Here is a 15,039-nt window from a genome sequence, read left to right as displayed (position 1 = left end):
AAAGTATCAGGAATATTGTTACTCACCGGTAATTTGTCAGCGGAAACGTGCATTGTTTCCACTAGCATGTGAGAACCACCATCTCAACAATACCATCTTTAAACTGACAGCCATGCGGACTATAGTACTTCTAGACATCTAACTCAAGAGGAAAGAATAGTTATATGGACAGGGTGCTCCTTGGGAAAGGTAGCCCTCCACGGCCGTCATACCGTCCCCATTTCTGAACCAGTGATAATCTGGGAACTTTCCCCTGAGACAGCATGAAACATAATTGCAGTCGTTTTGTCTTATTTGTACCCCTTCCCCTTGTCCCACGAAAGCTCATTTTATTCAATTGTCCATTGGGAATTCGTTTAAAATGTATGTTTTGTCTGCCAACACTTCCATTTAATATTCATCATTTTTCATGAGGACTTCCATCTTAGCTCCATTTGCGCGATGTAAAAAAGTATGTTTGATGTAAAAAACTATCAAAAAAGTAATCCCCAGACATCAGCCCGCGAACACTACATGTTGAAGTTTTTCATTTTTTTCTTCTTTTGGTGCGTCCTCATGTTTGCTATCACAATGTCATAGTCCATTTTCTGTTGATTTCCATACAAAGAAAACATGATGAAACTAATGAGTCTTTTCCTTCAAATTTAAGCAACGTTATCAAAGTACTTTAGCATTGACAGTTCCTTGTTAGTTTTTGTGGTTTGCCGTAAACGCATGCCTGAACACTATTTTCTTCCAGGTTACCCATCACTGCACATCATTTTAAATAAGATCATTATCATTAGACACGGAATGTTCGATCTGCAAGAGGTGGTATTTAATGACCGTGCTGATACTGGGATGTATCGCAATTAGCTTTGAAGACAAGGGCTCAGATAATCATACTCGTGTTCACAATTAAGAAGTGTCGGGTCCAGCTACTATTTAGAATTATCCTATTAAATGTATACCTATAGGGAGGGTTTGGCGTCGACTTGATCCTCAGCCATTTATAGTAAACATGCACATAAAGTTTCAGGGCCTCGTTATTGTCACGAATGAGCTCGGTCTTGCAAACGGAAAAAGTTAAGTGGGTATTTATTAACCAGGCACTTGATCAAGAATATCAAATTATGTTATTAACTATTACCAACCACTTGGTAAGTTGCCCCGATGAGAATTGTCTTTTCTAGGTTCAATGATACTTTGATATTTGATATCTTATCATCGTAACAAGAATTACGGAATGCTGATGTGATAATACCAGCTCACCTGACTGACATCTTTTTGATCCTAGAATGATCTAGATAGTGACACGGTTGACATAGGATGAACAACACACAATGCTAGACATTCATTCTAATCTAATCAGTTTGATGATAACGGGCAGCACTTGTATCTGCTGTTCGATGTTAGCGTGGTATACCCAGAGTGGTATACTAGGCAAGCGAATCACTCGTCACTCTGAAATCACTATATGGACCATTGTGGCAGCTGAATTATTACACGTGACTGGTTTACTTACAAGTCTATCAATTAATATCAGCCTGAATACGCGGTACATTCGAGGAGAAAAATACAGGCAGGTGGCTATCTCAATGACACAAATAACGAGACTGACTCCTCTCCGTAGATGGGGTACAGTAGGTTTATTGATTATGGTATATACATTTCTTGTCGCTACTTCAGAGGTGTATATAATAACCATTTTGATTACTGAAGAAAATTGGCATAACTTGCATATCTCCATGTTTCATACCAATATTATGAACAAAGGATACTGAAGGGAAAGTTATGCTAGGTCTAAGGGGAAGGTGGCCTGCATTCCAATGTCTTTTGCTATTCAAATTAATATTGTAGCAATGGTTGTCAAAAGAAGTCATTGGCAGAATCTTGATTTAAGGAAAAGAAATATAGAACTAATGGAACATATGGTATATAATCTTTTGGCCACACAAGTGACGATCAGGGCATCATGAATAGATATAAGTCAACGCGCATTTGCTTTACATAGTTCCTTAACTTAAGTTGTTGATTTTTATCAGTTGCTTTAGATTTCGCATAAAAATAAAAAATAAAATCATAATTTAGAATCTTTCATTGTTGTGAAACTAATGGATTACAGTTTCAATTTCTAAAATTTCATGATCTCTTCATGCATAATAGGCTCCAAAACATAGGTCCTACATACAAAATTTATTGAGACTACACAGCCTAGCAACAATTTTCAGTTCCATCAAGGATTGCCCGATAGGCGAGCGAGTACCTCATTGGTTCCATGAAACGTCGCACCACATCAACTTAATATTTCACTCTCTAATAGCTCTCAAAGAGTCCTTCAAGGAACATCGACAACAACACAGCTGTAGTAGCATGCTAAATTGTCCCTTGTACTTGTGTTTCTATTTCTTTGTCTGAAGTGTAAACATACCGTTTGAAAACTCGCATATTTCAAAAAATCCAGATGTCGTCACCTACAGAATTAATCAATGACTATATTTATTACCTTTTTTTTCGAATTCGTTGTCCAATTCTAGACGATTATAACCGTGATCAAAGGTATGTCACAGACTACCTCCAAAAAGAGGGGTTTTCTAGATCGTACAAACGGCACATGTGAGTTCATAGCCATGTTTATACGGGCCACAAGGAAGACCGCTTCCGTCCATACATCTTCCCTCCACGTGGTACAGGACGGCTCCGTTTTGATTCCCACGCGATCCCGGTACCGGTTCAGCATTGCGATCCACACAGATGTACTCGGTTCTCTTGTGATCATATCTAGTAGTCATCAAATAACCGGCGTACTCCAGACGCCATTCGTCGGACGGACACACGTTACGAGCTGGGATCATCAACTTGGTCGTTTGTCCCTTTGGAGCCAGACAGACAGCACAACTCGGGGTGAGGTCCTCCAGTTGTGGCCAATGACCAACAAAGTTTTTTGTTTGAAACTCGGTAGAATAAACATAAGCTCGTTGAGCACTAAGCGATGTTTGCACCTCGTCATAGAGCGGTACGTCTGGCAAACACAGGTAGTTAGAAGCGCCCCCGGCATTTGAGAAAAATTCACCTCCAACGGACCCTGTAGCATGCATATCAATATCGATATACATGTATTATGTCAACTAAAGATTTTATACCCGCGATGACACCCGATACATGCATTTTACAGTGGTTGGCTTTCTCTGAAAGCAACAAGTACGAAAATTCATTATAGGCAATGTGGGAAATTTCGCAGGTGGTTGGCTTTCTCTGAAAGCAACAAGTACGAAAATTCATTATAGGCAATGTGGGAAATTTCGCGGGAAGTTTGCGGTCACACCAGTAGGCGCGGTCAGACTGGCAAAAGATCGAGAAGTTTAAGATCGCGATCTTTAAGATCTCGATGTTTTGCCAGTGTGACCGCAAACTTCCCGCAAAACTTCTCGCCGAACTACCCACATCAACTAGGGATTTTTTTCCCCACCCCCTCCAATCTTCTCGATCTTTTGCCAGTGTGACCGCGAGAAACTAAAACTTGGCGATCTTTGTCACGTCACCAGTCCACCACCTGCATGCGGGCAGGGTCTCCGAAGCGCGAGGCCATTATCATGTACAGGCGTACATTGTTACGTCACAATCACTAGTCATCAGAATGCGCGCTCTTTCTTCTTTCTTGCGCGCGCGCACCGATAGTATACAAAATGATGCACAGGATTAGTGCGTTAGTGAAGGTGCGGCGCACTCGAGAGTATTGACAATGGTGCAACATGCACGAGGCGCAAGCCGCACCTTCACTAACGCCACGAAATAATCCTGTGCATCATTTGTTTTATAAAATGGGTCGAAAACTAACAGCATTTTTCACGTACCTTTGTGGGTCAATACCAGTCAGCTACATGTAGCACTCGCTCAAACGTCAAGATGTCCGAAGATGCTCGTCCCAAACATTTACGCACGTCGCACTCGGAAATCCCGCACATATAAGTACTGTACGTATAAGAGTATACGTACGCCACATGTTATGCACAAGAAAGGCCGGCCGGCAGCCCGAACTCTATAGAAGCTGTTTACAGGATTGACAGCGCGTATAGTAGCGCGCGACGCACTCGTAACAACTGATTGAGTGCGCACTGCTAGTGTAAACATTGTGACGTCAGGCCGTGCATGTTAGTAAGAAATTAATGCACGCACACGTGACTCATTTCAGCGCTTCCAATTGGCTACATTCTTGAACCCATTTCATAAAGAAGTTTGGCTGTCAGTGTGACAAGACTGCGAAGACTTCTCGATCTTTTGCCAGTCTGTGTACCTCCGCAAAGGGAGGAGGTTATGTTTTCATTACCGTTTGTTTGTTTGTTTGTTTGTCCATGTACAAAATGACTCAAAAAGTTGAGCACGAATTTGGATGAAACTTGCAGGAAAAGTGGAGAATGACACAAGGAGCAGATGATTAGATTTTCGTAGTGATCCGGAAATTTTAATGGATTTTATGAAGGATTTTCGATATTTTGGCAGGTAGGGTCAATGAACTTGGAGTTCAAGCTGCGCATTTTGCGGTTTTCATACACCCTACGCGCACTAAAGAGTGTGCTCTAGTTTCTGCTAGGGCGAGACGCGCCGCGCAGGTGAGGGTTTATGACGTAACAAAGGCTTCTATTTTGGGAAATCGGGCGATTTTTCAGCATCAAGAAAAGCAAGATCATCGATTTAAAGTAGCTGCTTGGCGGAGGTCTGCGCTCTCAGAGTGCTTTTCTAGTTCTTTCTTTTGCTTTCTTATTTCTTCATCCTAGGTAAGCAAGAATTAGGTATCAATAGATAGGATTTGTTTCATAGACTTCAAAAGACTTTTGTCAATTCCAAGTTCCTGTTCCATCACACAAGGGGTGAGTGAAACAATGATTACCTTCAAGAATTGTTTTCAGTAAAAGGGACTACTTGATAAAAATACCAAAGTGAGTAAAGCCTCAGGGGAGGGGGAAGGGTTATGGAAAATCAGTAGAGGAGGAGGAGGCGGCGGGAAGAGAAATACAATATATTGCAAGGTACATGACTATCTACTCGGTTCCTTTTCTTACCGGAATACACGAGTTCTGCGCCCTGTGGGCAATCCAGTTTGCCCCATCTCACGTAGAGGACACTGTTTCTTTTCGACGTCCCATCGTCACTTTGCAGTCGCCCAGCACCCTGCCGTATTGACGCCTCGTCTTTTGAATTCAACAACATGTTATCAGGTTCTTGCCCTCTATCCTGACTTTCATCCAGACCTTCATGGAGATAATGATTAGAAAACACACACAAAAAATAATATGCTGTACTTTTCGTACTCATTACTTTCCAGTTCTGAGCCCAAAATTTGCTGTGCTAGAATCACAGAGAATCTTTATGTAATGTAAACTTTAACAAAAATCCCATTGTACATTCCGTGATTTATTTCTATTTTACTTTTTCCCTCCTCCAAGAATTGTTGCCGGAGGCATAACTGTTTTCGGGTTGTCCTCCCCTCCGTCCGTCCTTCCGTAATTCCATACATCATCCGTCTTTCCGTCCATCCGTAATCAACTTTATTGACAGTATAACTTAATAATCGTTAAGCCCCTGTCACAATCTGCCTGATAGGCCTACCGTACAAGAAACGGACGATATCTTGTGTTGTCGTTGTTCAAATCGTCAATCCTGTGGTGTAAGGTGTAAAGTGTAAAGTTTGCGTTTTAGAGGAGTGCACATTTGGTCTAGGGACCAAACAAAACGAAGAAACAACAACTGTGTGCCCACAGAGTTGCCACAGTGTGCAATTCTAGTCTATGTGGTTCTTCACCGAAAGTTACATTGTAACCACAGTTGCTACAGCTTGCCACACAAAACCACACTGTGTGACATATTGCAGTATGTGGGAATATTGCGTCCGCTGAATTATCACAGTGTCTAATAATTGTCTAATAATGTTACAATATTCCCAGTGTCATAAATTTTGTTATGAAAGTGTAATTTCATACCTTAATAATAAAATATTGTCGAGTTAGAAACCATGCCCTAATGGCCTATATATATATATATATATATATATATATATATATATATATATATATATATATATATATATATATATATATATATATATATATATATATATATATATATATATATATATATATATATATATATATATATATATATATATATATATATATATATATATATATATATATATATATATATATATTATATGTATATATATATATATATATATATATATATATATATATATATATATATAAATATATTGAAACAAAGAAAGGGAAAACTGACCAGAAACAAATAATAGATAGTAAAAAATTTGAGCAAGAAAATGGGTTTTCATCGGGATTCGAGCCCGAGACCTCCGATTACTCCGGTGATCCCTCGCATTTATTCCAAAGTTGATTTACATCCTTTGGGTTTATGTCAGGTTAATTATGTGTGTGTGTGGCACACATACACACACTATAGCTTCTGACCACACGAGCAAAGAGAATTAAGGGTTTGGGACGAACACCGAACTAAGGCTTTCAATAGCTCAATCGGTAGAGCACCAGTCTAGCATACATGACTACACAATAATTCTGTAGAGAAAGATTTTGGCCACTGGGTCAAACATCAAAGGAAAATGTTCAAGTGTCACATATTTTTTTTTCCAATATTTTGCTCTGCTCTCTTAAACAATTTAGCCATCCATCAAAATGAAACCCAGTTCAAGGAAAGTAAACACTCAACACAGTTTTTTGTGACAAACATGTCATTTTCTTAGTTTGTCAATTATGTGAAACTGTCATCTCACAGTGTCAAAACGTATACTCTAGACTTATCAGGAGAACCCTGTACCAGACTACCCTGTACAGTGGACTCCCGTTATAACAAAGTCTTCAGGAAAGGCAGATTTCTTTCGTTTCAGTCAAGTCATCATTTCTTTTTACGTCAAACAATTATGAATTTATTTATTTTTTTTTTAAACACAAGTCCTCCTTATACGTTCCTGTTATTGTTCCGTATATACCGATGTGTCTATTCGCTCCTTCTCCTGCATTCTTACCGGTATAATTACGTATACAAAAATTTTGCATTATATTCAATCCAGGTTGTATTTTATCACTACATTTACATCATGGAATCCAACTTGCTTGCGTCCACGATGGCACGTGCTGTAGTTCTTTTTTTCCTTTCTTTTTTTCTTTTTCTTTTTTTCTTTCTTTTTTCCTTTCCCAATTATTTTGATTTCATGTCAGTTGACATTGGTTGGTTTTATTTTGTTTTATATTGCTGTCTTGTGTATTTTCTGAGGGTCCCATATCGTACAAGCTTGAGGGACCCTCCATTTCCATTCCCATCCTTAGTTAACTTGTATTATACGCTTTATGTATATATCAACAAAAATATAATTATGTTTTTCTTTCATCTGTTACTCATTTTCATATGTACTTTGTAAAATCACATTCTGCAATTATTACAAATATCCTGTGAATATGCATTGTATATAATTTCTTTGCTTATTTGATGGAAGTTAAAATAAATTTGAATCTTGAATCTTGAATCTTTCGTTATATCAAAATTTCGTTATATCCGAAAATAGACAATGAAAAACATAGAGCCGATACTTTCGTTGTAACCGTAATTTCGTTATAACCGTGTTCGTTATAGCGGGAGTGCACTGTATTACGGCGGAGGGATACCGGTCGCCTTAGTGACGTTTCTAGTTTTGTTGGTATCGTGTAACTCCAGTTGATTTTGGAGTTGGTAGGTAACCAGGAATTACAAATTCATTCATTCATTTCATTTCATTTTCGACGAAAGTATACAATATCTCAAGTAAAGAACATTTTAACTATTGCATATTCAAATGATTAATGCACGCCATTTTGTTTGCAATGAGACAATTCATACTTTAGATGAAGAAATGCATGGACAAACTGTAAGTGAACAAAGAAAAAGTCGGAAATGGAGGGGACTACTTAAAAACCTAGCGTGTAGAATGCAGTCCCTTTGTGAGTAGTAAAATGATTTAGCGCTTTTCATCCAGTGGAAAAGGCGCTCTATAAATGTCTATTATTATTATTATTATTATTATTATTATTATTATTATCATTATTATTATTATTATTATTATTATTATCATTATTATTATTATTATTATTATTATTATTATTATTATTATTATTAAATTGTAGTAATAATCAAACGAAACGATAAGACATTTTGATTGGGAAACAGAACATAAACATGATAAAGCAAATACGCACACAAACGCACACACAGATAGAAACAAAGCAGCTCTCTTACATACGCGTGGAAAGAATAAGCAGGAGGTCAAAGGTCAGAAAAGGAACAGGAAGAGGACAGAGGAAAGAGCAAAGGAGGAAGAGTTCAAGGGTCGATGCCAAAGCACATGAGACTTTAGTCTTACCGAGATATGGACTATAATTTTATATGAATAATGTATTGTACAACGATTCAGAAATAGATTAAACAAAGTTAAAGGCCTTAAAGCAAAGAAATGAATTAGCAGCTTTCAAAGATGCAAGTCCCCAGTGATAATAAGAATTGATAAAAAAATATTCTTTGATTTAAAAGTAAAGGTGTTGAATTTTAGAGCTTCTTCTTTGCTGCTATGAAGGGAATTCCAGAATTTAGGTCCGGCAAAGGAGAATAATTATAGATTTTGCAAAACTCGTCCTAGACAGTGGTAAATGAAATTCATTAGATTGTCTAGTGGGATATTAATGTACATTTTTATTTTGAATAAAAATGGAATTAAACACAAAAGGAAGGGAATGATTTATTAGTTTGTACATAAACTGTCCTAGATTTAAAGAATACAAATCCTTAATTTTTAAGATATTATTTTGATGAAACAAGTCATTAGTATGACATCTCCACGATTATCTACAAATAATACGAAGAGCTTTTTTCTGCAATAATAATATTCTTTCTAGATATGAGGAATAAGTATTACCCCAGGCGAGAATATCATAATTCAAACAGGGTAAAATCGAAGATGAGTATAACCTTTATGCAGCAGTTTTGGGAAAATAAAATTCAACATCATTGATTACGCCGATATTTCTAGAGATTGTACGGCAAATTGAATCAATACGCAAATTCCAGGTGAGCTTACTATCGAGAAATAAATCTAAAAATTTGATCGAGGAAACTTCTTCTACGGCTAAATTATCCAAGAAAATGTTTTGGGGTGATTTTTCCAAATATTGTTACAAATATGAAAAACTGGATTTTCTTTTATTTGTAGACATTATTCTGACACCAAAGCCCTTTTTGGAATATCTCTCCACCTTGCTTTTCGTTGATTTATTCGAGTTTAGACAAGATACTATTCAAACTATGAAAATTGCAAACCCAAAACACAATCTTGAAACTTCCTTAAATATCGCTATACCTACTATATATAGTTATTGATGTAAACAAGAATGAGTCAATTCTCCAGAAATCATGTAACTCAGGATATATTATATCAGAGACTATTATATTAAAATTCACACCATGAAAACTTATCGGAAAATTTGCGATAGCAATCAATCGATTTATCAATTTATCAATTTATATTTATTTATTCAACACTAATGAGATGGATAGCCCTTTCAGCCAAATGCAGTTTTTTGAAGGGGTTCAACCAAAGTAAAAGCAACATAACAATGCACAAAATATTCAGTAGGGGAGAGTAAAAGCAAAAAAAAAAAACAAAACAAAACCCAACAACAACAGATAAACAAAAATGACTGAACAAGAAACACACAAATTTAACTGAAACAATAAAAAACAATAATACACGCGGGGTACATGTACATGTACATGTCAATCATTATGTTCTTGCTATCAAAAGAACGAACTCGCCGTTTGTAAAATCGATCCCTTTCAGAATTCTAAAAGCAGGGAGAAAGACGTGAAAAAAAATGACTCCTCAGATACGCAAATAGATACACTGTCCTTTGAAAAGGTTAGGGCCTGTATATGTACCTTGTAAATCGAGCAAAGAGTCTCTACCATCGCGGCCATCCCTGCCGGAGGCACCAGGAGGACCGGAAGGACCGGAAGGACCGGAAGGACCGGAAGGACCAGCAGGACCGGGAGGTCCTTGGGGGCCTGGAACACCAGCCGGACACAGAAAACACTGGCCTGCCGTGAAAAAGAACAACGCACTCAAAATTGCCAAACTATACACACTTCCATGGTATAGTTATGAAGTCTTAGCTCCATGTCCGTAAAAGGCACTATATCTGTTCAAAAGAAAGTTGAAACCTCGAAATCTTCCATGATATTATAGTGATAGCATTTTAAGATAAATTTCCAAATGTAAGAAACTGATGAACATTTTTCATATTTGCATGATGTATCAATTTCCCGTTAAGCCAGGGTTACACCAAAGCCGAATTCTCCCGAATAAATTTGGACCGATTCTGCCCGAATATGGCCTAAATCGGATGGATTCGGAGGATTTGGAACCTATAATGATAATAATGATAACAGTGATAACAATAATCATAATGATAATAACATGGATTGCATTTATATGGCACTTCATACAGGTGCTATTCATATAAAAAGACTAGAAAACACAATAACATTAGCAAAACCAGCATAACAGTAATAAAAGAAGAAGAAAAGAGAAAAATACATGTAATACAGTGATACAATAATTAATAACTGACTGTGTGCGCCTCCAGAAAAAAAAAATACAACTGATTAAACAGGTGAGTTTTGGGAAGAATTTTAAATGATTTAACAGATGAAGCATTCTGAATATGAAGAGGGAGTTTATTCCAAAGGGTGCCGAAATGGAAGAGAAGGCTCGGTCTCTATAAGGGGTTTTTGTACGTGGGCCATGAAGTACATGTAATTGGAGAGAGGAGGATGAAGGGGTCAGGCAGAAGATGAGGAGCGAAGAGAGACTAGGTTTTGAAGATACGTGGATGCAAGATTACGTGTGATTTTGTACGTCAGAAGTAGGATTTTGAAAGTAATACGGGAATGGACCGGTAGCCAATGGAGTGAGCGGAAACAGGAAATATTGGTCATGTCTCCTACTAAGGGAGACTAGCGGCTGAATTTTGGATACGTTGGAGAGAGGATATGTGAGAAAGAGGGAGGCCGGCAAGGAGGGAGTTGCAGTAGTCAAGATAAGAGGAAACGAAGGCATGGACGAGCCGCTCAGCTGATGATTGATCAAGCAGACGCCTGATCTTCCCTATTTTGAAAATACCCAAAGATGCAGACTTACAGATGTTTGTGATATGGTGTTTAAGAGTTAAGTGTTTGTCCAAAGTAAAGCAAAGGTCTCTAACACATTCAGAGACCTTTATAACCCCATCCTGAGTAGTTAAAGGTGTGATTTCACGGATCACGCGAACGATTTGCGAAGGACGCGAATGGCAAAATCCAGCATTCGTATTTTAGTGTGCAAAAGATCGGTAAACGAACGTGAGGGTTCGGAAGCGTCGTGAATTGTTCGCGAATGTCGTTTTTACTTCGGCGAGAATTTAAAAGAAAAATTGCATTTTTTTTTGCTAACCTTTTCCGCACACTTGGTCGTGATTTGCTCGTGATTTGTTCTCGAAAGTTTCTTCAAAGCCTCGTCATATGCGCAAGACTTTCGCAAGACACACACGATGTTCGCAAAATGTTCGTGAAAGCCCAAACAGAACCCGAAACTGGAGAATGTCTCGCGTATGTATCCCGAAATCTGCGAAGTTTTTCCGATCATTTTACAACGTAACAGCAAACTGTTCGCGTACCTTTTGAGACATTCTCACGAACGTTTAGCGCATGTTTGGGGGATGTATGACCTACGTTTTCTACAAATCAAAATCGTAGCATACATCTAAACATCAAACAATTATTAACAACTATATGGTAAAAAAGAAAAATTAATGACTAGCAAAGAGAAAGAAAATTATGTTTGATGTACAAAAAAATCGCAGTATGCAAAAGTATGCAAAAATTACATTTGAAACTAGAGATTATGTTTTGGAGAAACTGTGAAAAAAGAATTAAATGCTTTACTAGTGGAGATAGGTCCTAAGAAAAAACTCTAGGCATGCACACAATAGAGAAATGAGAGAAAAAGAAAGAAGAAATACAGGAAATTAAAAAAAAAAACAACTCAAGACAGCTCCCACCTCTCCTTGGGTACATTCTCTCCCACTATCATTGAATAATTTGCGTTGTTCGCATTTCCGTCGCGTGTTTTTCGTGTACATAACATGCTTTACTTTAGCAATGATACACACGATATTCGCACATACGTCGTGAGAACTTCGCACAAATTGCGCAAGAATGGTTTTCAGCTTCATTGTCGGAACACAATCGGAGAAAAACTTTTCCGAATATTGGATTTTTCCATTCGCGTCCTTCTCAAATCGTTCGCGTGCTCCGTGAAATCACACCCTTGATCTGACCGAGGATTCGTCTCTGATTCGAATCAGAGACGAATAGATTCCGAATAGGTCCCGAATCCGACCAAAATCGCCAATATGGCTTTCGCGAGACTATTTGGGCTATTCTGGCCTATTTGGCTCACTCGCCTGTATTGTGCTCTGTATTCGGGCAACGATTCGGATGGATTCGGGAAGGTATTCTGGGCATTCTGAGCAGATTCGACTCTATTTGTGTGATTCGGGTCTATTTGGCTAGATGATTCGGGCCATTACTCTGGTTTTGAACATTTCAAAACGAGCCTAATCCTTCCTCGAATGTTCCTGAATCCTTCCCGAATTTTCGCCCATTCGGGGGAGGAGAACAGAATGCTCCCGAATCCACCCGAGTGCGTGTATTCGGGTGGATTCACAGCTGATTCGGCTCCGGTGTAACCGAGGCTTTATCCAATTATTTGTGTAGCAATTTGCGTGCAAATTGTGTGCAATTTGTATTTATCTGCTATTTATGGGCTATACTTACTAATTCATTCAATTATTTATTTTTGTTTCCATGCATTGTGGGTTCACAACGCCTAGCGTTGCGGTTTGGAGAGTGTCGGTGAAAAATAATATGCTGCAAATGTACCTTAAACAGAATACATAGAATATATATATATGTGTGTGTGTGTGTGTGTGTGTGTGTGTGTGTGTTTATAATTGGCAATCAGAGTTAGTGTATAGTGTAAATCGATAATTACAAATTTGTATGTCATATTCACAGTTAACCACCCATTCTCCCTGCTGAACTTCAGTTGATTAAAATGCGTTTTACTAATCAATGTTATGTGCACCCTTGCTCAGGTCTTGATACGACGCACGAACAAGTATTGATCCCAGTTTGTGCCGCAATTCCCTGATACACAAGTTCGCTCACATAAAAGTACACACGAATGATCATTTCTTGTATTATGTATGTACGTTTAAGCAAAAGCCTCTCAGTCGGAATTCATCCTTCTTGTATGTTAACGAAATTAATAGCTTCATATCACAGACATAGAATACATGTGATTGGTAAATTTAAAGCCACTACTACACTCACCAGAAAGCAGTGGCCATTCGAAGGGCCCCTGGAGTTTTAGATCGTTGCTCTGTTGTGTTGCTGGTGAATTGAGAGTTGACACGGAAGAGTCCATGCCTCGACGAGTTCGTTTAACATTTTCATCGGCTCGGTTGTCAGGGAAATTGATGTCTTGCAGGATCGCCGGGTTTTGAGAAATTAGCTCCAGAGTTGCAAAAGACCGAGTGATGTCTTCAACTGATGACTGGGAAATTTTTGTTGAATTCATTATATCGTGATATTTTAAAATGCAAGAAAGAGAAACACAAAATATACAAAAAAGTGTGACTAATTCTTGCCATTCATGAATCATTTTATTGAAGGACAATGATTTTACTTCATTTTAAAGGCATTGTAGACTTTACACTGAAGTAGCATGATGTAGATATTAGTACCAGCATACATAGCATGAATCAAAAAACATCTTCCCCGTCTTCTGCGAAACGGATGAATCCAAGAGAAGAATGGCGAGCAGGAGTACAAGTTGATGAAATGAACAATGGCCAAAAAAAAAAAAAAAGTGACGCGGTAGAAACAAGATGAAACTCACGTTCTTTTCATGAGCGACCTTACCTGACAGTATGTCTGAAGTTCACGGATTTGATCGCGGAGTGCCAAGACTTGATCCAGGTCAGAAGCTGTCAGACTCCCGTCTCCTATAGAATGACAACACAAAACATATAGCTGACACAACTGTTTACTACATTGGTGCCTATACATGTATAAATTGTATTCTATAAAAAGCAAAGGAAGCAAAAATCTCTCTTTTTGATATATAATTATTATATAATATGATTCATGAATAAAATGACATCAAAATAATAATGTAAAATCAGAGACTATTATCATGCTCCGAAATCTGTACGCCCTACTCATAAATTAAGATCACACTCTTGCATTACCAAATAAACAATTTTTACGCCGTCCACATACAATATCCGACAGTGTGATGACATTTCGTTATTCATTGTAGTCCGTTCTACTAAAGAAAAGAATGAGGAACACAAATTATATTTGCTCCTGTGTTCATAGAACCAAATGCCTTACCTTTCATTTCGGATATGTCTTTTGGTAGTCCATGGGTCTGTGATATTACCACAGACAAGCAGAAGATCATAAAAACATGCGATAATCCAGACACAGATGACATCCTAACTTTGCAATTTCTTCACTCACACGTTATTGTTATTTTTAAGTCGGTCCAGATACCTTTAAAGGGGATAAAAATATTTGTCTCAAGAAGTTCCTGGCTCTGGTTCTTCTGCTGCGTGACAGTTTGTAGTTGTGTGCTGTTACCGTTTGTGTCTACTCTTTTATATAGTGACGTCACAATCAATATCCACATTTGCATAGATAGTTGGCAGATAGTTTGTCGCACTATTTCGTTGTTCAACGATAAACATATTGATTATACAATAGGAGGTACTTTTCATAAGTAAATCTGGATGGTGGGGATTCTCAAAGAGAAACGCATTTGCTGCTGTGACTCAAAGTCATGACCTTCCTGTGAGAACTTCCAATCCACAAAATTCCATGGGTAGACCAAATAAATGGTGACTT

At 37.9% G+C, this 15,039-nt stretch overlaps 1 protein-coding gene across 1 annotated transcript; it reads right to left on the bottom strand.

Annotated features, from left to right (window-relative positions):
* Window positions 1-1,763: 1,763 nt before the first annotated feature.
* On the bottom strand, window positions 1,764-14,664 carry LOC140228582 (uncharacterized). Its single transcript, XM_072308812.1, has 6 exons — window positions 14,527-14,664; window positions 14,053-14,135; window positions 13,462-13,684; window positions 9,994-10,125; window positions 5,040-5,228; window positions 1,764-3,064 (listed from the first exon to the last, which is right to left on the bottom strand). The coding sequence occupies exons 1-6, from the start codon at window positions 14,627-14,629 to the stop codon at window positions 2,574-2,576; spliced, it is 1,221 nt and encodes a 406-aa protein (XP_072164913.1). The 5' UTR covers window positions 14,630-14,664; the 3' UTR covers window positions 1,764-2,573.
* Window positions 14,665-15,039: the final 375 nt, after the last annotated feature.

This window comes from Diadema setosum, chromosome 5 (genome assembly GCF_964275005.1).
Source record: "Diadema setosum chromosome 5, eeDiaSeto1, whole genome shotgun sequence".
NCBI lineage: Eukaryota > Metazoa > Echinodermata > Echinoidea > Diadematoida > Diadematidae > Diadema > Diadema setosum.
Note: the sequence above shows the minus strand (reverse complement) of the source record. Positions and strands in the feature narration are given on the sequence as shown.

Bases quoted from the DNA above. Each gene is read 5' to 3' on its own strand.
- LOC140228582 (XM_072308812.1), bottom strand. From the start codon at position 14,629: ATGTCATCTGTGTCTGGATTATCGCATGTTTTTATGATCTTCTGCTTG. The intron at 14,136-14,526 runs GTAAGGCATTTG...GTCATTCTATAG, and splicing joins AGACATATCCGAAATGAAAG to GAGACGGGAGTCTGACAGCT. The intron at 13,685-14,052 runs GTAAGGTCGCTC...AAAATTTCCCAG, and splicing joins AACTTCAGACATACTGTCAG to TCATCAGTTGAAGACATCAC.